Here is a 26,090-nt window from a genome sequence, read left to right on the forward strand (position 1 = left end):
ATTGTGTTGGTGGGTGTGGGCTGTATGAATGGGACTAGGATTGTATTGGTGGGGAATGTGCACACTGGTAGTTGTGGAGGCATATAAATGTTGTGCAGGAACAAATGGTGGGTGGCGATAAGGTAGTGTTAGAAACAATATAGCATTGGTACGTTGTCGATGAATGATGGCTGTTGTATGATGAGGATTGAATTGGTTTAAGATAGCGGGCGAGTGTACATTTGTTTGTATGTAAATTGGTAGATGTAGGCACATGAATACTTGTTTGCCTGTTTTCAGTGTTGAGATATAACGATTTTGCAAGGCCTTTTGTGCTGTAATTGTTTACTTGACTTGCGACATATTTTTATCAAGGAATATGTAACTTTGCCTTCAAAATTGAGATTTAATTTCTCGAAGTGTTTAATTTCCGGTTCTGCCTTTCTCAAGTGCAAAGGCTGTTTTCTACCTTGTGGCTTGCTGGTAGTGGTGCCTGGATGCAAAACTAAGTGTTCGTCAGTAGAGGTGTTTACTTTTTTTCATACTTCAGAACTGTGGCCGCTTTAAGAGTAACGTAGTGCGAGTTAACATTAAAGTGAAATGAAATCTACACTGCTGCTCCATCCCAAGGCCTTGCTTGTTCAACTGCATCGAGGACAACCATTAGTTATGTGGAGGTTGTATTACTGATTTTCTGGTGCATTATACAATGTCTGAGCTTTCTAGGCAGGTGGATTTTTGAAAATCTAATGGCAAAGAAGATTGATCTAATTCTCCTGTGGGTGCATACAGAAATGTGGCGCATGCAACTGGCGATGTTGCCAGGTGTAATGGTCATAAAGACAGTTGTGCAAGTTTTGGAATTATCAGTGTAATTTTCAGAGGCCCTCTATCATCCTGTGTGTTTTTTTTTTTTTTTTTTATGCCACATGCGAATACTTAAGTGACTTTCAGAACTTGAGGTGTTGTGTTAAGCATGGTGAATTGTCTAAATACCATGTAGGCATGACCACTATCCTGCAACATGTGCATTAATGCCATTGGGGATTCTCAGGTTGGTCTTGACCAACCACCCCAGCCTGCATGTATTGTATGTATGTATTTAAGCTTCTAGAGCACGCAGCTACCCCCAACGGAGGTGTCCCGGTGCTAGCGGAGACAGAGGGAGGTGAGGGTGAGTTAGAGTTGTCGAGCCACAGTGTACTTCGGGAGGCTGAAGAGCCAGGTCTTCAATGTCTTCCAGAAGATCGATTCCGATTTGGCTTTTCTGATGTGTTCAGGCATGGAGTTCCACAAGGTTGCGGTTTTTACTGAGAAGGACCGTCCTCCTATTCTGGACTTTGAAAATCAGGGGATGACCAGGCGCTCAAGATGGTTAGATTTTAGGGTCCTTGACTGATGGTATTTGGGGACTCTCTTCTTTAGATATTGAGGGTCAATATCGTTGAGTGCCCTGTAGGCCAGAGTCAGTGCCTTGAAGTCTGTTCTCCTTCTGACAGGCAGCCAGTGGAGGCTGCGCGGATGAGGGGAAATGGGATTCCTCAGTGGGACGTTTCTAATAAGCCTGGCTGCCGCGTTCTGCACAGTTTGCAATTTCCTGAACAGGTATGCTGGCAGACCCATATAGACTATTTGCGTAGTTAGGCTGCGACGTGATCAACACATGGACTATTGTTTTCCTGCAGTACATGGGAAGGAAGTGAAGGAATATTCGTAGGGCCTTCATCTTCCAAAAGTAGGACAAGGAGACCTGGCCAATCTGGGTCTTGCATAACAAGGTGGTATCTAGTTTGAAACCCAGATTTCTTGCAGAGGGGACTGGGAGGGGAGTGTGGTTGGGCTCTGCGGGCCACCAGAGGTCTGGTAGCGGGGGGTGGGCTGATTGAAGAACAGTACCTCTGTTTTACCTGTGTTCAACTTTAGGCAATTAGCTGTCATCCATGATGAAATGTCTATAAGACACTGCCTAAAGTTTGAGAATGCGGCCTCAGAGCGATCTTGGAAAGAAAATACTAGCTGCGTGTCATCAGCATATGAGATCACATCGACACTGTTGCTTTACCAGAGGGGCGAGGGGGGGGGGGGCAAGGTAGACATTAAAAAGGGTCAGGCTGAGGGCCGATCCCTGAGGTACTCCACAAATCAGAGGGCGAGAATTGGAAGTGTAGGGATGCAACCGAATTCTCTGGGAGCGGCCTTCTAGAAAGGAGCTGAACCAAGCTAAGGTGGTCCCTATCATCCTTCTAGGACCACTGCCAATGTTTCTCTTGTGTGATTACAAATTTAATTCTGATGCAGCAACTTTTTCTTTGGCAAGTGAACAGTATAGGTAAATGGCATTCTTTTCCTTTAGAGGAACATAAGAAAAGGGGGGTGTAAAATCAATTTGCCTGTATTTTCCTTGTTTCTACCTCCATCAGCACAGCCATTCACTCTTTAGCCACTGCTTTGTCCTGCAAGTTCACTTATTCTCGTTTCACAAAATACAATGACAATTGAGACCAGCAACCTTGCATAAAAAATAAACAGCCTGTACTAGTGCTTGTGTAGTGGTGGCAGGGGGTTGGGGGTTCGGGTGGAGGAGGCAGTTATTGTGGTACCGAATTGAGGGTCTATCTGATCTAAAGCATCATGCCAACATTAAATTGCTTCACTCTTCATTCTCTGTTTTGGGTACCATATTTACTCCATATATTTTTTTCACCAACCGTACACAACTTCTTCCGTTGCGGCTGGTACACATTGAGTCGGGTAGGGCTCACATGGAATGGAAATTCTAACAAACGGATGTACAATATTGGCTGTGTACCTTTTTAAGCTAAACTTAAAATGTAAAATCGATCAACAGACTGCTTTTCGTAACACTTAGCGAGGGTACAAATTCCCTCTGCTAATGTCATTTGTTCAGCAAAGAGGTGATTCTCCCGTCTTCCCTATTGTTTTAGCCCAATATGTTACTTTATTGGATTTTCTTTAGAGAGCAGCTGCGGGCTCCACCCACTGTCGCCAAACTCTTATCAAATGCTAACCAACCCAGACCTATTAGCTTTGCAGAAGCTCATTATTTTGATGCCTCGTTAGGGGAAGTAAGAGCTATTTAAATGTAATTTAATAAAAATAATTCTTGGCTTCTTGTGGTACAGGGAAGGGTAGAACAGCCCTGGCACAGTACTGGAGATGGAGGTTTGCTGGCTTAGTATTAACAGTTGGAATTTGCTTAGTGACATGGTAGTGGAGTGGCACAGATCACCCCCCCCCCCCCCCACCCCTCCATAGTGGCATACCTTTTTAGGTCTTGCGTGGCGTTGCAGCGCAAAGCACTGCTCGCCTCGGCGAGATTTATTGTGAATGAGGAGTTTCAGTAGAGGGCTTGAAGCCTCGCCCCTCATTTCCATTGGCTGGTGTCACCGTTTATGCTAAACGGTGGCCTGCCATTGGAAATGAGGGATTTTGGTTGACGCCCTTTCGCCTCCGAGCCGGACTGGGTCGCCTGCTTTGCTGCTGTCGCAAAGCACTTTCTTATCTTTATGGGGCCGTGTGTTTCTAATTAGAAACATATGGCCCCATAAAGACAAGAGATCCCCATGCTCCGGCTGCAGCGCGGTCCTCTTTCACTTTCGGGAAAGCGCTTGTTTATCTATGAAACGCTACGTTTATCAAAATAATCAGAACTATGTGAGTTATGGAATGCAATTTATTGGCGGGCGGGGCTCTACGGGTTGATTAGTAAATTGAATTACATGGGTGGCTGAGTGAGAAACGTGGCGTGTAGGAACACCACGCCGGCCGTATCACTCACCTTTTATTGGTTCGTCCCTAAATGGAACCAGCTGCTAATAAAAGCCGGGAGTTCATGGTAACCCACCCTTTGTTGGAAACCGCCTTGGTGTCAATACTAGATACACAGGAGTACAAAGAAAACTGATGTAATTGGCTTGTTGCAGGTCAGGTTATGTAGAGTGCACGAGGAGGGAGGTGAGGCTTCGGTTAACGCGAGTGACTGAGAGGCAGTCATTGTTTCCTATCAGTGGCGGTGCATGTGGGCGCAAGCACTGCAGAGACCGCGAGCTGCCAAGGTGGAGCTCATCCAAGTTAGGCTTTAGCTGTGCATTATGGGATTTGTAGTCCAATTTATACCACCATAGATTCCAAAAGGAAAGTCAAAAGTTGGAGTGTGGATGAAATACACTTGGACTTGGGAAATTTGAGAGTTCTGCTGGAAGCCACAGAACAAGTGCCAGCGAAGGCTCCTTCATACAGTAAAACTCTCGCGTTTTCCAGGTCCTTTTGTCAGCAGCTCATCCAGTCCAGGTTTTTCCTTGTTGTTCTAGGACAATTGGATGAGCTTTTTAGACGTGGAGCTGGGAAACGCAGGAGCATTAGTTGTCAGACCGTACCTCGCGTGCAAGCAAGTCACCACCTGTGAGGTATTCGTACAGGGCAGTCGCAGACACACATATGACCGGATCAAACAGACCACAGCTCCTTTTACATCTTTATTTTTTCCAGAAAGCTTTTCAACTACTAATTCATCTAATTTTGGAGGAGCTTGCCTCACGCCCTGCTGCTCCAACACTAGTTTAGCCCTTCAATTCATGCCCTTACCATCCCCAAGCCAAAAGTGGTATGGTCCAATGTCCAGCTTGTCCGTTTGGTGCCGCGGGGTCCTATTGCCTCCTGACTTCCACATCTGTGCAGTCACCGACATCACACCAGGCTGCCCTCTTCGCACTTTCTTTCATAAGTGACTTTGTTCATTTGTGTGAATTGAAGCGATGAAGAATATAATTTTATAACTCCAAAAATGCTCCGATTTGTGTAATGAAAACCTGGAACTATGAACAGATAAATGTCATGGAGCAGCCACAAAACGAGAGCTTCAACACAAAGATTGAGGAACTTTGGTCCACTGTTAAGTACCTAAAAGCGGGTGGGATAATGGATTTGAGTATCTCACAAGTGTGGTTAAGCAGGCATGAACATGCTTCTTGGAATCCGTAAACTCAATTAATAATATATTCGTTTGTAAACTGAATTGGTTGATAATCTACAAAGCAGCGCAGGGTTGACAGGGCATTTGCCCTTTGTTATAATAGATTAGTTTGTATTTTTAGTCATACTTTTATAGTGCCACTGGGGTAGCTCAACACATTTTAGCACTAGCTGTTGAGATGTGTCTGAAGCCTGAAGGTCGTAGAGGCAGGAAGGGTACCGGTGAGGTAGGGAATTGTAACGCCTGTTTATTGTCTTACACAATTCCAAATATGTGATAATAGATTGGTCTTATGGAGCCCTTGTTATCAATAAGCGGCTGAAAGAGCAATGGGGCATTGCACAGAGTAAGACAGGAGACAACGATGAAATCGAAAGAATATTGGCAAATAATGATATGAAAAGCATAGTAAATGACCTGTTACATACGTTTGTGTAAAGAAATTGGAGTTATCCTTGCCTAGTGCTTACTTTGATCTAGTGGTTAAAGGTGGAGCATATAAACACTCATTTGGCATTTATTTTTCTGATCAGAATTTGACCCAGAACAAGAGAAAAAACCAGCATTGGCATAGCCAATAGGTCTCGCCTTTGGGACCTTACAAGTGTGTAGCCATGCAGCACATTATCAAGGTGAGCTAAGGTGCACTACCACAGGTAGTTACTAGAGGTTCCTGGATAGAAATATACAGCGTTGGGTGCACTGAGTTGCACTACCACATGTTACTAGAGGTCAAAGAGAAGGACGACGACGAGTAGGTGTGCACTAAGAGGAGGAGGAAGACGAGAGGTGTGCCCGAAGAAAGGGAATGGGGGAATTGGGGAGGGGGAAGAGGAGAGGGGAGTCGACAATTCCGTCAGAAATGAATATTTCACTCACCCCCTACAACTGATTGTGTTAATAGGAATAGCGGCTATGCTATCAGTTTTAATGTTTCTAGCCTTTGTACAAAATTTACTGCTGTCTCTGCATCAAAGAATGTGGTGAGGGTGATCGAGGATTTAAATCCGGACCTTTTTTATTTCATCTAGGGTGAAGTTGAGTTCACATTTATGGTTGTGGTAAATTGGGATAGTGATTTTCTTTTGTGTTCTTTGAATCTAGGAAGGAAATAAACGTCTGTCCAGGAGCATATGTCCTCAATAAAAATGTAAAACCTATATGGAGCCCAGTTTGAGATTATGGTATTTGTCACTGACTGAGGTTTCTAGGTTACCAGCAGGGCTTTGCTTTTTAACATGCATACAGGAGTCAGAGGCTGATCTTGTGTGAAGCTCTTTTCGTTTTAAACCAGTTGTCAAAAATATATTAAAAGAATGTGATTAGTTGGTCTTAAGAGCAGATTCTATAGGGCACAGCCACAATATGCAGTTAGGAGTTATTGTTCATTACGTATAAAAGGATGCATCAGTAAGACCCCCCTCCGCCCCATTTGTTTGGAAGCATATCAACGTGCAAAAAACACTGACCATTTTTAAGAGCCCACATCATGTATACATGCAAACATTCATTTATCGAAGTAAGCAGTGTTGTGGTATCAAATGTGGGAGCAGCAGCACTTTTTTAATAAGTCACATTTATGTACAAAATAACCCTTGGTCCAAAGTCAGCTCTAGTTTGGCACCACATGCAGATGCAAAATGACTAGAGATGAAAAAGCATAGTAAGATTGCATGTTTGGTTTAAATTATGTGCAATGACCTCTCATTTGGTGGACAGCAAATGCATGTCAAAATGTATCCTTGTAGCAACATCAATAGTGGGGAAATCCTTTAGGAGAAGGAATTATATTTATGTGCAATCTCAACAAGGGTGTGGAAACCATTTTAGGAGCACAGATCCTATTCAGGAGAAAAAAATCCTTTGGCTGTAAAAGCACTCTTGGAAAAGTGGAGTGCAGATAAAGAACAAGCATTTGCAAGGCAATAGGTCTCACATTTAAGAGTTTGAGCTATTGGCATTGTAAATGATGCCTTTTATTTATGTTTTGGATTTTAAAACCTAAAAAGGCATTATTTTAAATGCCAATAGCTTAAACTCGTGTAAATGTGAGACCTATTTATTGCATTGCAAATGCTTATTTTGTGCATTCAGCGTTTGTCCGATACATCATTTTGTTGTAGGTTTATACATTTTCTGCTGTGGCCAATTACACATTGATGCTGTGCCCGACGTTTCCAGCATTGCTATACTCCTAAGTCTTAAGAAATGACCATTGTATTGTCTACTACTTAACCAATATGTGAAAGGTTTGTTATATCATTTTTGTATTGTAATACGAAGAGTATTTTCTTTCCAGGCGCCTGCCCCCTCACTCATGCCTCTTCCCCTGGCCGAGTCACCTGGCGTCTTTTATTCTCCCTTCGGTTCTGAATAGAATTATGCATGCGTTCAAAACCGATGTTTATTTTATTTGGCACGATGTTGGAGACCTGACTTGACATTGTTCTCCTATAGTCTACGTGTATCGCTTGTTCATAGTGCTGGTGACTAGGATGGGAAAATGCATTATTGGATTACCTTACAGATAAAAATACTAATAGTTTGTAATATTTTGTGCCCTTAGGGAAGCACCCATTACCTCACCTTACACTTGGTGATCAGTACAGATGTGGACTCTATAAACAGATCCTACAACATCACATGCGACGACCAGCAAGGAGATGACCCACTTCCTAGTTTACAACAAGTCAACTGTACAAACGACATGAGTGTAAGAATTTACTACACACATGTCCTATGCAATAACAATTTGAGGCGGAAATGAAAAGTGCGGTTTTCCTTTTAGCAACTTGTTACTTAATCACTGTCGCAAATTCCTTCCTAGATCGCGATTTCACGAAACCTTCCTGCTTTTGACGAGGTAAATGTAGGTTCTGTTTAATGTCTGCATGTGCATATTGATAGGCAGGAGACAATACTGCTCACATTATACACAGAGCCTCTAATGAAATACATTTGTTTTTGTTACCATTTTGGTGTGGTTACTGATGCTACTTGGTGGATTTTATACCCCAATAAATTGTAATTTTGAATGCATGTTTGGCCACGTCTAGATCATTTAACCCACCCTCTCACTATGGTATGTTAAAACTGATCTAACTTTCAGGGATCACGAGCAGCAGCATCTACCTGGTACCTGAAAGTGACCGATCCTAAGACGCAAACAACCTACAGCTGGACCACAGCAGAGGCCCGTAAACACGGTTATAGGTTTCTTAACGATCCAGTAAATAACGATCTTGTAATCCGTGTGCAGTTCAATGGCACTGGGGTTCAGGAGATAAAGGTAGAGTGAAAAGCACTAACGTGGATTGTAAAATGTAGAGGTTTTTAAGTGACTTGTGAAAAGTGTATGTATGAGAGTGAAACCTGCTTTCTGAAGGCTACATTAAGTTGATCGCTAAAATGTATCTTGTTTGTATAGTGCACGCCCCAGAATTGATAGTTTCTGTGTGCAAAATTTACATTTGTGGAACGAGTCAATTGAAGTGCATCCTGTCCTGAGGGGCGCATTTTCAAGTAGCTTCCTGTTTTAGGCATCTGTGTTTTAATTGAATTTAGTTTACAAGGCCATAAGAGAAACATTTTCGAATAACTGGTTACAGGCATAATTTTATACTGATCTGTTCGAATACCCAGGATCAACATGTAAAATGAAAACGGGAATAGTGGTGTTGGAATAAACCTAGACTGCATTGGAGCACAGGTCGGATGCAAAGAACAGGCTAGTCCCAGTCAGAAGTTACCTTCTTTCTTAGTCTCTAAAATGCTCGACAAAAATCTTCCTTGGAGCTTTGATTACACTAGCGGGCGTAGCAAGACTATAACCAGAATCTTTGGCTTAGTAGCAATGCACCTTTGTCTGAATTACTTGTTCGGTTTGTCCCAGTGTTCTGTCACTTCTCCAGGTAAAACTCCTTGAAAAAGATTCTAAGTCCCAGCTTTTAGGGTTAGGAGGAAGAGTACACTGAAACTTATCGAAGGGTCCGATGATCTTAGGGACACAGTTTAGATTTCAGAACTCAATCCAGTAAAAGCCATCAGCAGTGTGTAAGGCAGGTCTACCTGTAAATGATGAACTGGGCTCTTGGGAAAGTGGTATTCTTGCAGCATTTGTGTCCCTGAAGCTTAAAAGGTCACCCAAATGACCATTGGAGTCTACTTTTTTATCCTAGGTACAAGTGGGAGCAAGTTCAGCCCTTTACAGGTCACCACACCAGGTGCAGTCCTGTCTTTTACAGGTCCAGAGATGGCTTGGAGAGTACTGGGGTGGGAGGTACATTTATGCCAGTGCCGCCTTGCGAGTGGTGGAAGATTCTGGCACCTCCCTAATCAATGGGGCAAAAGTTCACAGGGAAGATCTTAACTACTTTTCCAGTGCTTCCTGTGCTTTGCTTTAAACTATCCCACAGTGCCCCTCTCTATGCAGAACCAACCATGCAGAACCGGTCTTCCCCTGTGCAGAGATCCCTGAGCCCACCCAAAGGCGTGGCTTTTTGGATGATCAAATCCTTCCTTGTGGTCACTCCAAAACAGTTCCGAGGTTGGTCGTCTCCCACGTCGATTGGTGCCTGGCAGGACAATAGAGGGATCCGGCCCAGGATTGAGCTACATCTGCCAGTGACTGTGTAAAAATTCTTTGAAGTTACTTAGGATTTTGGGCACAGCCCAGGTGGCCCGTACTGTCAGGGGAGGGTCAGTTCCTCTCCCTCAGTTCGGAGTCATTTCACACCTAATTTAGGAGCCATTCAGCTCCTTGCTTAACGTAAACACTGGCAGAAAGGCAGGAAAGTGATCTGCCTAAAAGTGCCCTTTTCAAAGGAGTAATATAAATTCGGACTTGGCAATTTTAAATTACTATGAGAATGAATCCTCTTTCTAGCTACAAGTAATTGAAGTTGAGCATTTTAAGCTGTTATGTGACCCAGTGCTTTTCTATGGGAGTGCCAGCCTTGGTACAGTGAAAACTTTGATTTTATTTTTTTGCTGCCAGGACATGTAAAACACACTATACCTACACACTCTCACACCCCCTTAATTTTGTAATACCATGCATGGACCCTGCCTAATGGCCACTGATGGCCTCCTTTAGGGTTGAATTGTAAGCATCAAAAAGGAAGGTTTAGGCATGGAAAGAGCTTAATTTTGCCCCGACGAATTGCAATTTTTAAAGCTATACACCCAGCCGCAAGGGTAGACCTAGGGACCACTTTTGCATTGTCATTTTAGACGTTCACAGGTTCCTGGCTTCATTTTAACTACGCGGGATATCCAGCCCTTTGTGTGGAGGCAGGACGCAACCTACTCAAGTGTAAGTAGGGCTGCGCCCAGCTCTGCCCTCCCATTCTGCCATTGATGACCCATCCAGGCACACCTATGCTTTATATCGTGTGGCTGTCTAGGAGTAGTACACAAAGCCCATGGCATTTCCAAAATTGTAATTTAAAATCTGACTTCCTAGAAGAGGATTTTTCATTAAAATTCCTAACACACCAAACATGAACTGGTTATCTGTTCCCAATTGGAAATTGTAGCTTATTAAATGCAGTATATGAACTCCAATCATATCCTATGTGAGAAGCAGGCCTTGCAGTAGCATAAAACTAATTGGAGTTCTCCAGTATTGGGGTGTCTTTCATAGATTCACATGCTTGAATATTCCCCGTTGTCGAAGTGGGAGTCCCACGGTACATGAAAAGCAATAAGTCCTGTATATAGATACATACATAAACTATATAAGAATAAAATACATATCTAAATAAACTTTATATAGTTTAAAATAACAGATCCAGTCAAAAGTACCATAGGATAACATTGACACATAGGAAAGCATTGAAAAAGGAATCACTTTACTGACATATCCATGTCGTTTTTATAGTCCAAACTCCAGCCAATCAGGCGCAAGCACCCTCTAGAAGCTTCTCAGAGGCTCAGGCCCTCATTTTCTACCGCACATCGTGTAAAGGGAGTCTCCCTGAGCTCTGCTCAGTTTTTTCTCTGGTTTGGATTTTTTTTCAACTTATCCTCCTGTCTTCAAGTAAGAAGTCTCTTTTCCGTCCCTGTGCTTCTTGTGGGAAGTTAAGACTTTTTTCTGAGGACCCTCATGAAAAATGTATTTACTGCCTTTACCCCGACCATAAGGTGGGCAACTGTAAAATCAGTAGAACTTTTTCACAAAAGACTCTAAAGGACAGAGAGGGTCGCCTCCTTCTGTGGCTCCAAAAATTGAAGGACGCAGATAATCCTCTGAGGTCGAAAGTGTGGCTTCTGCTCGGACTGGAGTCTTTTCCAAGCGTAGTAGTATACAGGACCTGCCCTCTCCCTTTCTAAAAAAGAGAAAGCTTCACCTTTTGGGAGTTTCTAAGGTGCCAGTACATTCTGCTACGATCTCGATGCCCCGAGATCTCACTCTCAGGCGTCTGAGACTCCTTCAGTGCATGTTTCTACTCAAAAATGTGCCAGACCGTCGACGGTCACTCCGTTGATGAAATCTGCTGCTTCTTCAACCTCTTCGACTGTTTCCAGCAGATTCCCTATGTCGTCGACGACCGCTTCGTCGACGTGATCTCCGTCTACAGTGGTTTGTGTTTCATTAAAGGCTGTCTCGTCGACTATTCCTATATCTTCGTCGACGAAGAAACTGGTTATCCCATCGAAGTCCAAATCGTCATCGACTATCAAAAAGAAGAAATCGTCGTCGACTGCAGCTTCGTCGACTGCAGCTTCGTCGACGGCAGCTTCGTCGACGGCAGCTTCGTCGACGGCAGCTTCGTCGACGGCAGCTTCGTCGACGGCAGCTTCGTCGACGGCAGCTTCGTCGACGGCAGCCTCGCAGATGGCAGCTTAGTCGGCCGTGTTGTCAACATCTGCTCCTGTTGACGATTCCTTGCTTCAGCGTCACGCTGTTTTGGACTCCATTACTATGACGCCGGCCACTCAGCCACCGCAACAGCTGTTTCCCTCTGGCAACGAGGATGACTCTGCTTCTGATGAGGACATATATTCCGGGCTGCTCGCAGTCCATCTGAACTCTTAAGTAAATGTCAGGATTTCAAGGATGAGGATCGGGACGATCATTAGTATCAAGAAGAGGAGCAGGATCCTCCTACACAGGTCCCAATGGCACAGCTTCCTTTGTCCCTCATCTCTAATCCCGAATTTATGTTGGAGGATTACAATCGCCGTTTTCCACCTTCCTCTCCCAGTTCTCCACGTGACGCACCATCGAACTTTCCGACTCCTCCTCCAGTGCCGGCAGAGCCAATGCCATCCGCCCTTTCACTAGTACCCCCTGCAGAGGGTGACGGTGACCTTCTTCAAGATACGGAAGATGGAGAGCTCCAGGGCGATGACTACGACACCATGGCAGACGGATGATTATCAATAAATTCGCCTTCTTTGCCTCCGAAGTCACCAGTGAACTCCAACTGTTGACATTACAGATTTCCATCAGTTGATGGAAAGAGCGGCGCAGCGATTTCAGCTCCCCATGATCGTGAGAGGATTGCTTTCTGTATTTCAAATCACAACCACAAACAAGTTCGGGCCGTACCCATAATTGACTTTATTTGGAATGAAGGGATTAAACTGATGAACACCTAATTCAATCCCGGCAGTTCTTCCGCGGTTGGAGAAAAAGTATAAGGCCCCCAACTCTTCTCCTGCTTGCTTGGTATCCCAGCCTAAGCCGGATTCAGTCATCACCCAGGCGGCACAATGTCGCTCGAAGAATCCCACGTCTCCACTTTCCTCTCCACCTGACCGTGAAGGCCATCGCCTGGACGCCATTGAGAAGAAGTTCTCTACCATGGCCTCCACAACAGTGAGGGCATCAAATTCTTTGGCCATCTTGGGCTGTTACGATCGCCAAATGTGGTCGGACATGGAGGCTTTCATTAAGCTAATTCCAGAGCCCTCTAGAGCGGACGCTCTCAGAAATTCTGCAAGAAGGTGAAAGAGCATCTTCAGAGATTGATTGCTCTGTAGATATCGCCTCAACAGGTTTTCGACAGCTGGCTGGAGCAGCTGTTTTAAGGAGGCAAGGCTGGCTTCGTTCCACTTCTTTTCGTCAAGAAGTCCAGGCAAAGATTCTCGATATGCCCTTTGATGGGGAGTCCTTGTTTAGACAGCATGTGGATGAGGCCCTCCAAACAATCAAGAAGGACACTGAGACGGCTCGTTCCCTTGGCACGCTACAGTTTAGAAGGCAGCCTTTTCGGGGTGCTCTCGGACGCAGTACCACCTCTTCTTCCTTTCGTGGCAATTCCACTCAATACCGCTCCTACAGCCAAGGACACCAACGTTTTTCCTCCCAAAACCCAGTTTTACAGACAACAGACTAGTAAATCCTACAGAGGCAAGTCCAACTATAGGGGGAACTCCTCCAAATAACAATGACTTTGTTTATATCCCCCTCCCCTCAGTGCCCCCCGTCCCTAGTTGGAGGACTGATCTCAAAATTCTTTTCAAATTGGTCATTGATCACTTCAGACCGTTGGGTGTTGGACATTGTTTCAATGGGCCATGCCCTAGAATTCGTCAAATTCCCTCGAAACGCCCCTCCATCCGGGCCTCCTCCCACTCATCTCAAAGGGCTTTTCCATCAGATCAGCATTATGCTCAAGAAAGGGGCCATTGAAGTGGTTCCGAAATCTCAGAAGGGGCTAGGCTTCTATTCCCGTTTTTTCCTCATATTAAAGAAATCTGGGGAGTGGCGCCCTCTCCTCGACCTGAGGTCACTCAAGTTTCTGAAAGACCACTCATTCTGCATGCTCACGCTGAGGGACATTCTTCAGTTCCTTTCTCAAGACGACTTCATGACAACAATCGATCTTCAGGATGCTTATTTCCACGTGCCAATTTTACCACGCCACAGGAAATACCTACGCTTCCGTGTAGGCCACAGGGACTTTCAATTCAAAGTCCTGCCCTTCGGGCTTCGCTCAGCTCCTCGAGTCTTCACGAAAGTCCTTGCCCCAGTGGTGGCCCATTTGCGGTTGCGAGGTATCCAAATATTCCCATATTTGGACGATTGTATCAAGTCTGTCCTACCACCAAGCATCCCTAGGTACTCAGTATTGTCTGACTTTGTTCCACTCTCTAGGACTGTCAGCCAACATACAGAAATCTCAGCTCTGCACAGAACATTCCTAGGTGCTACCATCAATATCTCCATGGCCATGGCTTTCGTCTCTGCCGATCGGCAAACGAGGATCCTGCAGCTCGCAGCTTCCATCAGATCAAAGTGGTCCGTTTCAGTCCGCATATTGAAGTCCTTTCTGGGGATGGCGTCCTCCTGCATTTCTTTGATCCCACATTGCAGACTGAAGAGTCGTCCCATTCAAGAAGAACTAGACAAACAATGGCGTCAGATCTCCGGTTCTTTCAGCGACCGAATCTTTGTAACCGCTCGCATGGCACAAGCTCTGCACTGGTGGACACAACATCGCAGCTGGAACTTCTTTTCTGGCAAAAGCCCTGTAACTCGTTATAACCACGGATGCCTCCCTGGAAGGGTGGGGCGGACACCTTCAAGATCTGTCCATCAAGGGCAAATGGACTCTGTCTCAACGTTCTTGGCACATCAACAGACTAGAACTGATGGCAATTTTCCTTGCACTCTAATCCTTCCGGCTCCAGCTTCAAGGGGAATCCGTGCTCATTCAAACTGACAACACCACCAGCATGCACTACCTAAACAAGCAGGGTGGGACAAAATCTCCACTGCTTTCCCAGCTGGCTCAGAAGATCTGGGATTGGGCCATACTCCATCAGATCACGCTCGCTGCAGTCCACCTGCCTGGCATTTCCAACATTCTAGCAGACTCACTCAGTCAGAATCATCGACCCACGAGTGGGAGTTGCATCAGCCGACTCTAGACTTTGTCTTCAGCCTTTGGGGGTCACCCTAACCTGGATCTCTTTGCAACTCCACAGAATAGCAAATGCCAGTCTTGCGCAAGTTGGCTTCCCCACAGAGGGTCGCGCGGAAATCCCTTTTGATGGACTGGTGCAAGATATTTGCCTACGCTTTTCCGCCAATCCCTCTGATCCCTTGAGTGTTGTGGAAAATGCGGAGACCACCGTGCCACATTCTCCGGATTGCTCCACGGTGGCCTCGGCAGGCATGGTTCTCGGAGCTACTGCTCCTCTCTCAGCGCGAGCCCATCCTTCACCCTCGGCCGGACCTTCTAACAATGAACAACGGTCTGATCTGCCATCCGAATCCCAGTTCACTCAAATTGTCTGCCTGGAACCTGAGCACCTTGAATTTGCTCACTTGAACATTTCACCTGCCTGCAGGGAAGTTCTTGCCAGGGTGCGGGCGCCTTCCACAGTGAAGACCTACAAACTAAAGTGGAAGAGCTTCTGTCACTGGTCCTCGTCTGTTCACATCCACCCAGTGCATGCCTCCCTGGCACAGATTCTGCCTTTCTTTTTGCAGTTGGCACAGTCAGGACTGTCTCACTCCACCTCAAGTCTTTCTAGCGGCAATTTCTCGCTTTCGCCAGGACGGCTCTTCCTCTCTCTATTCATCTAGAGTAATTCAGCAATTCTTTGAAGGGTTGTTCCAGATGTTTCCACCCATTCGGCGTCCTCCGCCCACGTGGCGTCTTAACATCGTATTGGCGCAGCTTATGAAGGCGCCCTTTGAGCCAATCCATTCAGCGGATTTCAGATTTTTATCCTGGAAGGTCGCCCTCCTGCTTGCACTGACTTCCTCTCGCAGAGTGACATTCACGCCTTTACAATCCAGCCTCCTTTTCTTCAATTTAAATCGGACTGTTATCCTTCGCACTAACCCAGCTTTCATGCCAAAGGTGCCGTCCAATTTTCATCTTGATGAACCTGTAATTTTAAAAACATTTTTTCCTCATCCGCAATCTCCAGCTACACTCTTTGGACTAAAAGAGGTGTCTCGTTTTATATCAGCAGAAGGGCACCCTTTCGCCAGTCTGATCAACTGTTCGTTTCCTACGGGCGAACCTGTGAGGGACATTCTGTTACCAAACCAACAATTGCACATTGGATTTCTTCAGTGATATCTTTCTGCCATCAGAAGGCTGGCTTGTTTTTTTCTTCTGGAGTGAGGGCGCATTCTACAAAGGCAATGTCCTCCTCCACTGCTTTATTCGCTGGTGTGCCCATTCATCAGATCTGCCGGGTAGCTACGTGGTCCAGCAGGCACACTTTCAGGAGGCACTACTGCCTGGATGCAATCAATGAAGCTGATACGGCTGTGGGCCAAGCAGTTCTTCGAAATCTCTTCAAATAAGGTGAGCCTCTGTTACTTCCCTCCTCGGGTTATCAGCTGTGTATTTTTATCATACAGTGTCATTGTATTTCATGCAACGTTGATACGGCCTCTTGAGGCTACAGAGTACTGCTCACTATTCTATTCAAGCATGTGAATCTATGAAAGACACCCCAATACTGGAGAAGAACAAATGTTACTTACCTGTAAACTGTGGTTCTCCAGTATTGGTGTCTTTCATAGATTCACATGCGACCCACCCTCCTCCCCTCAGAGGCTCTCTTCTCCTCATTCGACTCTGTCACTCTTGTGCTACGAAAATGTGAGGGCCTGAGCCTCTGAGGAGAAGCTTCTAGAGGGTGCTTGCACCTGATTGGCTGGAGTTTGGACTATAAAAACGACATGGATATGTCAGTAAAGTGATTCCTTTTTCAATGCTTTCCTGTGTGTCAATGTTATCCTATGGTACTTTTGACTTGATCTGTTATTTTAAACTATATCAAGTTTATTTAGATATGTATTTTATTCTTGTATAGTTTATGTATGTATCTATATACGAGACTTATTGCTTTTTATGTACCTTGGGACTCCCACTTCGGGGAATATTCAAGCATGTGAATCTATGAAAGACACCAATACTGGAGAACCACAGTTTACAGGTAAGTAACATTTGTTCTTTTTTACTAACAGGACATGTAAAACTTAATAGTACATGCCCAGATTTTTAAATGCAGTGAACTCTGCCCTCTGGGCTATCTAGGGCCTACTTTAGGGGTGACTTCTATGTATTAAAGATTTGGGCCTGGTAAAAGGTTTCTTTTGCCATGCTGACTTGGCATTATAAAACTGCACACACAGGCTGCAATAGCCGGCTTGAGACCTGTTTAAAGGGCTGCTCGAGTGGGTTACACAATTAGTGCTGCAGACCCCCTAGTCTCAATTTACAGGCCCTGGTTACAGTTAGTACCACTTTACTAGGAATTTACAAGTAAATTAAATATGCCAATTGGGTATAAGCGTATTTTCACATATCTTAGGAAACCGTACAAGCACTTTAGCGCTGGTTAGCAGTGGTAAAGTGCGAAGAGTTCTAGGGCCAACAAGAACAAATTCAGCAAAAATATGAGTGAAGGCAAAACGTTTGTGGATGACCCTGAAGAAAGGGCCAAGTCCAACACTTCTGTTGACCTGTTTTTCTTCAAATTTGCCTTGGGCCAGAGAATACTCAAGGAACTTTTATATATTTAGTTTGGTCCCAGGAAACCGTTTTCTATGTACCGCCTAATAGAATGTCCATAATAGAACTGATTGTGGTTCACTTGGGATAGCCTTGACTCATCGGTGTTAAGCCTTTGAATGAATTTAAACATGTATAGTATGCTTTTGAATGAAGAACAAATTAAATGGTAAAGCCTACCATATAAGCATTACACCCCTTGAAATACCTGAAGGTAACTCAAAAGACAAGAAATAAAATAGGGAAAACATTGTGCCCACCAATCTCCTATTGGCCATAACTTTGCATGCCACGAAACATTTAAATGTGACATGTTTTTTTGTACGCAAAAAACACATTTGGACAGCAACACATATAATGCTGGCATAACACATACAGAGAATAGCTGCCTAAAATACAGCTATGATGACATATGATTGAGTCTAAGAAATAATGTGTGACCAACCATAATTAATAGATACTTCTGGCAGTCCACATTGAGAAGATCGTTTCAGTTCAGCGGTAGGGTGGCCCAGAGCCATCATCGGGGCAAAAAGTTTTTAAAGAAATAAGTCCAAGCCAAATTACAAATATAACCGTCCCCTAGAAGAGGACTGGGAAAGAGAATCCATATTGGAGCATAGTATATACATACGTATATTCAAAAGATAACACACCCAAGTGAATGTGACCGATGAGGGATGAATAGTCCAAATGTATTTAGCTTACTTATTTAGTTTATGAATATAACGCACTGCCAACAAACTGGTATCCTGGTGCTGTAGTACTCCGTAGAGAGGGGAAACCAGACAGTGTGAAATTACTCAGCTATATAGTACTGGGTTAAAACATCCTAAAACATGCTCTAGCTTTTGAAAAAAACTATGTTTTAAGCCCAAATAAAGATGACCAAGGACCCAGTGTGTAATCAAAATCAAATTGTATTAGACACAAATGGAAATTGATGCAGAAAAATTTAAACTGTTTCCTATTTTTTCCCTAATGGGAGGTGGTGCAGACTAGAAACGGGTATGAATCTTAGACCAGGCTATAAGGCAATGCTAAAACACGGGTTAATCAAAAGTGTGGTGAAAACTAAGTAATATTATAGCAATACATTTAAAATCTAGGTGCAACTTAATCTGTTTTTGTGATCTGTGGATCGGTAGTGTGGTATCCAGCCAAACAAACCGGAATCTCCTAAAAGTTTGCATATATCTCCAGCGTTAAAACCTTCCCAGACTACATTAAGTGTAAATTGTTCTCCATGTAGGCTGGGTCAGAACGTTTGAGGCCCTGATATTGCTTAAAGTAATGGGTTGCATACTTTTAGTTGTCTTCTAATTGATTTGAAGATCAGTTTTCTGCTACTCAATGTTGTCAATATTGTAAAATGGTTTAAATAACCATTGCATATGTGGTAGTGTTTTGTTTGTCTCAATTGTTGCCTCAAAACTATTGCAACTGAAATTAAGGGATAACATGGAGCTGTTATTTGGTGCTGCTGTCTTTTTGCAATTGTACCCATGAAATAGACAATGCCCGCCTACTTATGGAATATTTTCTTTTTCCATAGCAAGAGGGCTATTCCCTTTACTTTGCAGACATTGCTCTGCACTACTATCTTTTCAATGAGAGGATACAAATCCACGTTCCAATGATTTGTGCACAAGGTGAGGATTTTACAAATTAAAGCATGGGGGATTGTGGGGGATAGAGGTATGTATTACATTTCACTTTTCTATATCCTTTTTAGGACCATACACATGCAATGGAACACACCTGACCATTGTTATCCCTACCTTTCCGGCCACATTGGCTGCAATTGCCATAGATGGGATGGATATACCAATGAACCAGCTCATTCAAAACGGAATTACTTTGGAAATGGTAAATGGAACCAAACTGTACATTGAAAAGGGCTTCTTGAAGGTAAGCCCTCCATTTAAATCTATATCTTTCCAACATGGGTTTATGGTTTAATTTGGGTAATCAGCGAGTAACAAAATAAATACTTTGAACCCGGTTCAATCATTTTTATTATCTTTGGTCTGTGAAAGCCACTCTTTTCATATTTGACACACATGTATGTAAACCTCTTGAACATGCGGGACATTAGGGTGAAGCATTGCATTACTACTTTCTCCCTCCGCTATTGGCTGTTCTTTTCTATAGACTTGTACTCTTTTGTTAAGCTGAAAGTATGTGTTGCCACACTAATACATTTCACAATTACACTGACGGTGAGGCAGCAGAGATACTGGTAGTAAAACATCTGATAGACAGTTATTGCCCTCTCCCCACTGTTGATGCAGTTTACCAATAGCCCAGATAACCTATTCCATTGCACACGCGTAAGGCTAGCTGCCATGCAGATTGGCTTCAGATGACCCCCAGTAGCATGGAGGCATTGGTAGAGAATACAGTTGACTACTCTAGGGGGAGGGGGGAGGTTAGAGCCTCATTTGGTCTGGTGTTAACCAAGACACTATCGATGGTTTAAAAAGTACATTAATGACCTACTTATTTAAAGGGGTTTTCACCCAGCTGGCTTTATCCATTGGTCTGCTATTCACATTTTGCTTCCATCCTCTATAGCATAGGGAAGCGGTGAGGATGCAGGGGGTAGGTGGCCCAGTTCAGCAACTGGATAATTCCACTTTGAGTAACTGCATTTTGCTCTTTCACAACAAGCACATCCGCAAAGAAGGTAGTTCTCTGCAATGTCAGTGTTTTTGTTTTTAGTTTATTACTTTGGTGTTTCCTTTATGTTTTGAGATGGATGTGATAGCAGGAAGCTTTCCACCAACTCTTCCATGTTCACCACAAGACAATTTCAGGGTTGTCCGTTCCTGTTGCCTGCTGATGTTGTACATTTCTTTTGGAGTGGCCTTCATATAAGTGCTGCTATTTTACAGCATGCCAAATTGTGTCCATTAGAAACTGCTCTTCACAAAGTTGTCATATTTTTAGTATGCACACAATGAACTGCATTTTTAGCGACATTCTCGTATTTCCTGCTGCTAACTTTTTAATTTTTTTTATTTAGGACGACAGTTACATTTGTAAACCAATTTAGTTTGCATGTCCTACTTGTATGGTTTTCTAGAGTGCTTTCAGGGCTATTTTATGTCCTGCATACATAGACACTTGACTAGAACACTAATTGTAGCTTCTCCACTTATTCCAATTTCCTGTCCTACTTATCTACCTTTGCAACCCTGTCTGTCTACTGTATCGATCTTTTCAACTCTATCTCTATTCTATCTTTGCAACTCTGTATACAGAGGGTTGGAGCCCGATGGGCCAAGAAGATCAGCAAGATGCAACGGAAGAGGTTACTCTCAAAGAGTTAAATCTGTTGGCAATAAGAGCAGTACAGGACACAATGGCTAGAGCATTGCTATGGCAGTCTACAAAGATGGAAGTACAAATTGATTTACTGCAGTCAATGGCTCAGCATCTGGTGTATCAAGATGATAAGCTGGCAAAACCTGCAGTGTTACTTGAAGTCCACAAAGCCTACTCAGTGCACAGTAGCTCTTGTGCCGCCATTATAGAAAAATGGTCAGGGCTACCAGAAGTACTAAAGGACATGCTGGCACTAGCCAAGGGACAGTGGGAGATGTTCCCACTAGAACAAATAATCCCAAAGGCATCAGCTGTGAAGATGGAATCGCCAGAAAATACCAACTATCTCCCAGCCGATAGCTGTGCATCCGAGGAGCCGCTGGCAGGGCCAAGCAATAAGAACATCACAGAAGTACAAGGGAACGTGGATCCAGCGGCTCGACCACTTGTCACAACTATTGATGTATCACAGGGTGATGCATCCCCAGTGGAGAAGGTGGATGGAGCAGTGGCAGGGGCGGAAGCCCTGCTGTCAAGGAGGGCCAAGAAAAAGCTGAAGAGACAACTGAAAAAATCCAAAGCTAAAAGGACCAATATTACCAGCAATACCAATTTCTGGTGGTACAGAGAATAAAAACCACTCTAAGCCACGTTTCCTCATTTTCAACTTCAAACAGGTAACCAAGGCCAAGACGACAATGGAAGTACAGTCTGTGTCAGGGGAGGATCGAAGTCAACCGAATACTCACTGGGAGGGCCCACAAATAGTTGGGCAAACAAGACCCAAGATGAGGCATTTCGGCAGTGTACATTGCAGGAGGCCGCAAGCACACAATCCAGGGCCTCTAGCTCTCCGGGCCGGGAGCTCCAACACAGGACGGCGCAATATCCTAAAAGCAACCCGGATGAGCAGCAAGAAGAAACAAAGGCGGGATCGCCAAACGGGTCGATAGGCAGACATCAGACAGGAGACGGCCATAAAACCCACTAAATCTGAATTTCCAGAAGTACACCGCCTAGGGAGAAGGACAGTCACTGCGCACCTCCAAGCATTATAAACCATCAGCAATCCATGAGGTGATGCTCACTCCCAGATATACAGCCAAAGGCTCTTACGACATTCTGAACAGGTCCAATTTCGTCCGCCTCTTTGGCCATATTGAATCCTTGGCACAGATCACTTCAGATAACAGAGTGGGTAAAGTTTAGAAGTCTGGAGAGACACACACCCATGGTGACTCCACTCTGGTTGGGTTCATACAACAGCAGGCCCAACATGCAGTCATCAGCGAAGCTTCACAGCTTGCAGAATGGGGTATCAAAGTTACCGCCCTCAATATCCCGAAATATCCACACGTTCTTATGCCCAATTACGATCAGCAAGAACCTACATCAATCCTCAAAGGTACAATGAATAAAAGCCTAGGAGGGAGAGAGAAACCAGGGAGACCAAGAACTCCGCTAAAAATCAATTTCACGCACAAACATGCAGCGTAGAGTGCAGCTGCTCCAGCAAGTGCTGGCCCATACAGAGGACATATGGCGACAGTGTCCCTAATCAAATATACAGCAATGAAAACAGAGAATGTTGAAACTTAATTGGTGGCCAAGACCGTAAACTAACCCTACCCTTATCTCATGGAATATTGCTGGGTTAAGTAAACTCTTTAGAGACAAGGCCACACTAGGCTATCTCTCAAAGGGAACATATTGTGCTTTCAGGAGACCTGGGCCAAGTCAACCACCCCAATTGCCGGCTTCTATAAACATCACATACCAGCGACCAAAAGGACAATCTTTGGACACCCGTCTGGGGTTTTATCCATTTTTTTTAAGTCACGCTTGCAAATTTAAAACCAAAGACCTAAAAATAGAATCATCTGACCTCCAAGCCATTATAATTGAGGGGCAGAAAAAGAGACAACAGCCCCATGTCCTGCTACTAATTGTTACATTAACCTGACCACTTCAAACGCAACAGGCCATGGAATACTTCACCAGTATCCTGGAAGACCTACTCATTAGATTTGAGCATCATAATGTGATTATTGCGGGAGACTTCAACACGAGAGGTCTGGATCAGATCCCTGTCGCACCCAGCAATAGGAAGAAGTCTGGCTCATTGATCTCACTCCTCACAAACTTTAACCTACAATCCACTCATGGAATAAAAAAAATCAGCCGCCCATCATGGATCCCCAAGTCGACATTCAGGAATGTCTCCATCATAGACTATATTTTCATCAATGAAGGGCAGGGACACAAACTATGACTTCACTGTGGACGACAGACTAAAGCGACCACAGGCCTTTGTGCCTCCTTAAATCTGGCCCGGGAACAGGAGGCAGCCCAGGAAACAATTGACGCAACCACGGACTATGAACGCCATCTAGTCCTCAAAAGAATAAAATGGACTGCCAACCTTAGTCATAGCCTGTTGGAGTATGTAGCCAAAAGGGAGGCAGGACTAAAGACACGACGTAGAATATCGTACAATTTTGGGAAACCCGTATAGCGGATTTACAGAAGAACTTGGGAAATACCAACCAACCGAGAAGCCCACACTCAAATCAATCTTTGCCAGAACGAAGTACACTGAGGTGCCTGACACAAAGTAAATGAGCTCTTAAAAAGGCAATTAAGGCAAAAAAGAAAGGGATCTACTCGTCACAGATGACCGTCATCCCTGCCTTGCGAGCCACATATAAGAAGAAAGTCAAGGAGTTGAAAAGACAGTGGACGGAAAAGAACTGGCTTAAAGTGTTCTCACTAATTAAAGAATAAGATAACGGCAAGCTATGGCGATATATTAATAGTCTGAACTCTGGAAGCCAGCGCAAAGAAAATAGCGTTGCCGGCAACGTGTGGGAACAGTACGTGAAGGGTTTCACTAGTGGATCAAACAAGGTGGGCTCAGTGGTCGCAGGCCGCAGCTGAAACCATTAAAACTCACAACGAGCAGAAAGAAATTAGTGCCCAGTCAGCCCATCGCTTATACAGTGGAGGAGACTGTTATAGGTACATTAGGGCGATAAGAACAGATGGGGCCCCTGGCCCAAATGGCATTCCCGCCCAAGTCTTCAAATCCGCTCCCGCATTTTTTGTATCCATCCTCACTCCGCTATATAATCATTCATTCTTCACAGCAACTTTACCAAAATCCTGGAAAGGCTTGGTCTTATTTCCAATACACAAGAAGGGAGACCATTCAAACCCTGCCAATTATAGGCTCCTAGCCCTGCTCCATATTGAAGCTAATGTTTATACTCTCCTATTAAGGGACCTAGAGGCTTGGGTGGACAAGAACAGTATCCTCCTGCCTTTTTAGATTGGCTTCAGGGCAAATAGTTCCACCATGGACAGCGCTCTTACCTCTCAAAGCAAGCTGTATTGAGTAATAAGCCGCCCCTGTTTTGCTGCTTCATAGACTACTCCAAGGCCTTCGAAGACTGTTATGGGCAAAACTCTAATCTTGGGGGATTCCGGAAACCCTGCTTAAAGCAATAAAAGCCCTCTACGAGGGGACATGGGTCTGGGTTAAACTAAGTTCAACAATTGTAACCCCAAGAATCGAAAGTAACACCAGGCTAAAGCAGGGATGTGTTTTGGCCCCCCTACTATTGAACTTCTACACGGCAGACCTGGGGCCAGCCTTGAAAGACGCCAGCCTAGTACCACCGAGATTGGGCAAGTTGACCCTGGGAACCCTCCAGTATTCGGACGATACAGTGGTCATGGACCACACTAGGGTGGGGCTCCAAAGAGCATTAAATTGTCTTGCAGGGAAAAAACCCTGCAGATCAATAAGAGCAAGACCAAGATAGTAATCTTTGGTAAATACCCTCACAAAAAACAAGCAACATGGTCTTTGGGTGAGCACCGAATCAGAACAGCTATATCCTAAATTTACTTGGGGGTATGGGTGACAGAGGGCCACAGCAGCCAAACACATAAAGGAGTTCCCACCGAGAATTAACAAAATAATTGTCCCTCAGACGTCTATGCCATCGCCTAGTAAGTCCATCTATCGAACCCATGCTGACTGTACTTGGGGCAAAACTAATTCTAGCAATCAGTCACTTAGCCTTTCCAGGAGCACTTGAGAAAGTAATCAATGCAGCCCAGATAAAAGCTTACAAGACCGTGCTACAAGTTCCCAGAAAAGCAGGGAACACCAAGCTAAGGCTGGGAATAGGACTGAACCAACCAGACCTGGCACTACAGGGGGACCTAATAAAATATTACATCAGAGTACTGAAAGCCCCTGAAAACAATCATAAATATTTCCTAAAACCAATTTTCAGGGCTGAGGGTTCCCCCTGGCACTGCAAGTTGGATCAAGTAATAGACCAACTGAAAATAGAGGCAAAGAGCATGCCCTTCACGAAATTCCTTACTTTGCCTGGGCCAAAGCTGTGAAGCGCCAAGTCCAGACCATCTCGTTTGAACTGGATCTATCCTCACTCTGGTAAAACTTAACACTGGCCCTGGATAAGTCATATACCCCTGGGAAAGTTCAACCATATATGCAAGACTCACTCTCAGCCCAAGCAAGAAAGAAAATCCTGTACTTGCGTTTCAATGCCCTCAAGATTTCAGATTTCAACCCAATGTGGGCACGGACAGACATCTTCTCCTGCCGGTTATGTAATTACCACAGAGAATCCTGGCTACATCTTTTATGCTGCTGGCCAGCGATCGTAGTTTGCTGCGCCAGGCCCTAAGGGACAAGGGCCTCTGAACTTGCAGTGAGGCCTCGGAATGGTGCTTTACAGAAACCACAACTTGTTTACTTGCCAGAGCTGGCAAGTTTGCCCATCAAATTAGAATTTCACTTGATTCCCATTAAAAGGCTGCAGATTTCAGGGTCGCTGTCATTCTGTAATGAAAATCTGGTGCCCTTACACTGTCAGTCGTCACCTAACCCTGGGGTTTTTCGCACGGATACTGGGATCATAAAGTTAACGTGGGGCCTACTAGGGGGCCCTCTAAGAACTTTTATTAATGACAATTGATATCTTGGAGGGAATTACCCTGTTGGATTTTTATAGAACCATTGATCCCAACAAGAGTAAAAGTGTGAAAGATTTTAACACTTTTAAATTGAAGTTTTAAAGGGACATATAGTAGTAAATAGAGCCCATGTAGCTATGGCGCTATTTTAAGTTGCTCCTGGTGGAAGGGTGGTTGGCGTTCATGTATTTTATACTGTAAAGATTTTAAGTAATCGCACAGTTAATAAAAATTCCTTAAACTCTGTACCTTTGCACCCTTGTCTATATTGATCGGTCTAC

General features: G+C 44.3%; 1 protein-coding gene across 2 annotated transcripts in view; it reads left to right on the forward strand.

Annotated features, from left to right (window-relative positions):
* The window catches only part of LOC146867623 (zona pellucida sperm-binding protein 2-like), a 234,594-nt gene that overhangs the window by 37,539 nt on the left and 170,965 nt on the right, over nt 1-26,090 (forward strand). For both annotated transcript variants that reach the window (XM_085615017.1, XM_085615016.1), the window contains exons 5-9: nt 7,539-7,685; nt 7,800-7,835; nt 8,082-8,261; nt 19,022-19,118; nt 19,202-19,377. In XM_085615017.1, coding sequence (XP_085471143.1) covers nt 7,539-7,685; nt 7,800-7,835; nt 8,082-8,261; nt 19,022-19,118; nt 19,202-19,377 — 636 coding nt within the window. The remainder of the gene's footprint in view (nt 1-7,538; nt 7,686-7,799; nt 7,836-8,081; nt 8,262-19,021; nt 19,119-19,201; nt 19,378-26,090) is intronic.

Source organism: Triturus cristatus, chromosome 1_2, assembly GCF_964204655.1.
Source record: "Triturus cristatus chromosome 1_2, aTriCri1.1, whole genome shotgun sequence".
NCBI classification, from domain to species: domain Eukaryota; kingdom Metazoa; phylum Chordata; class Amphibia; order Caudata; family Salamandridae; genus Triturus; species Triturus cristatus.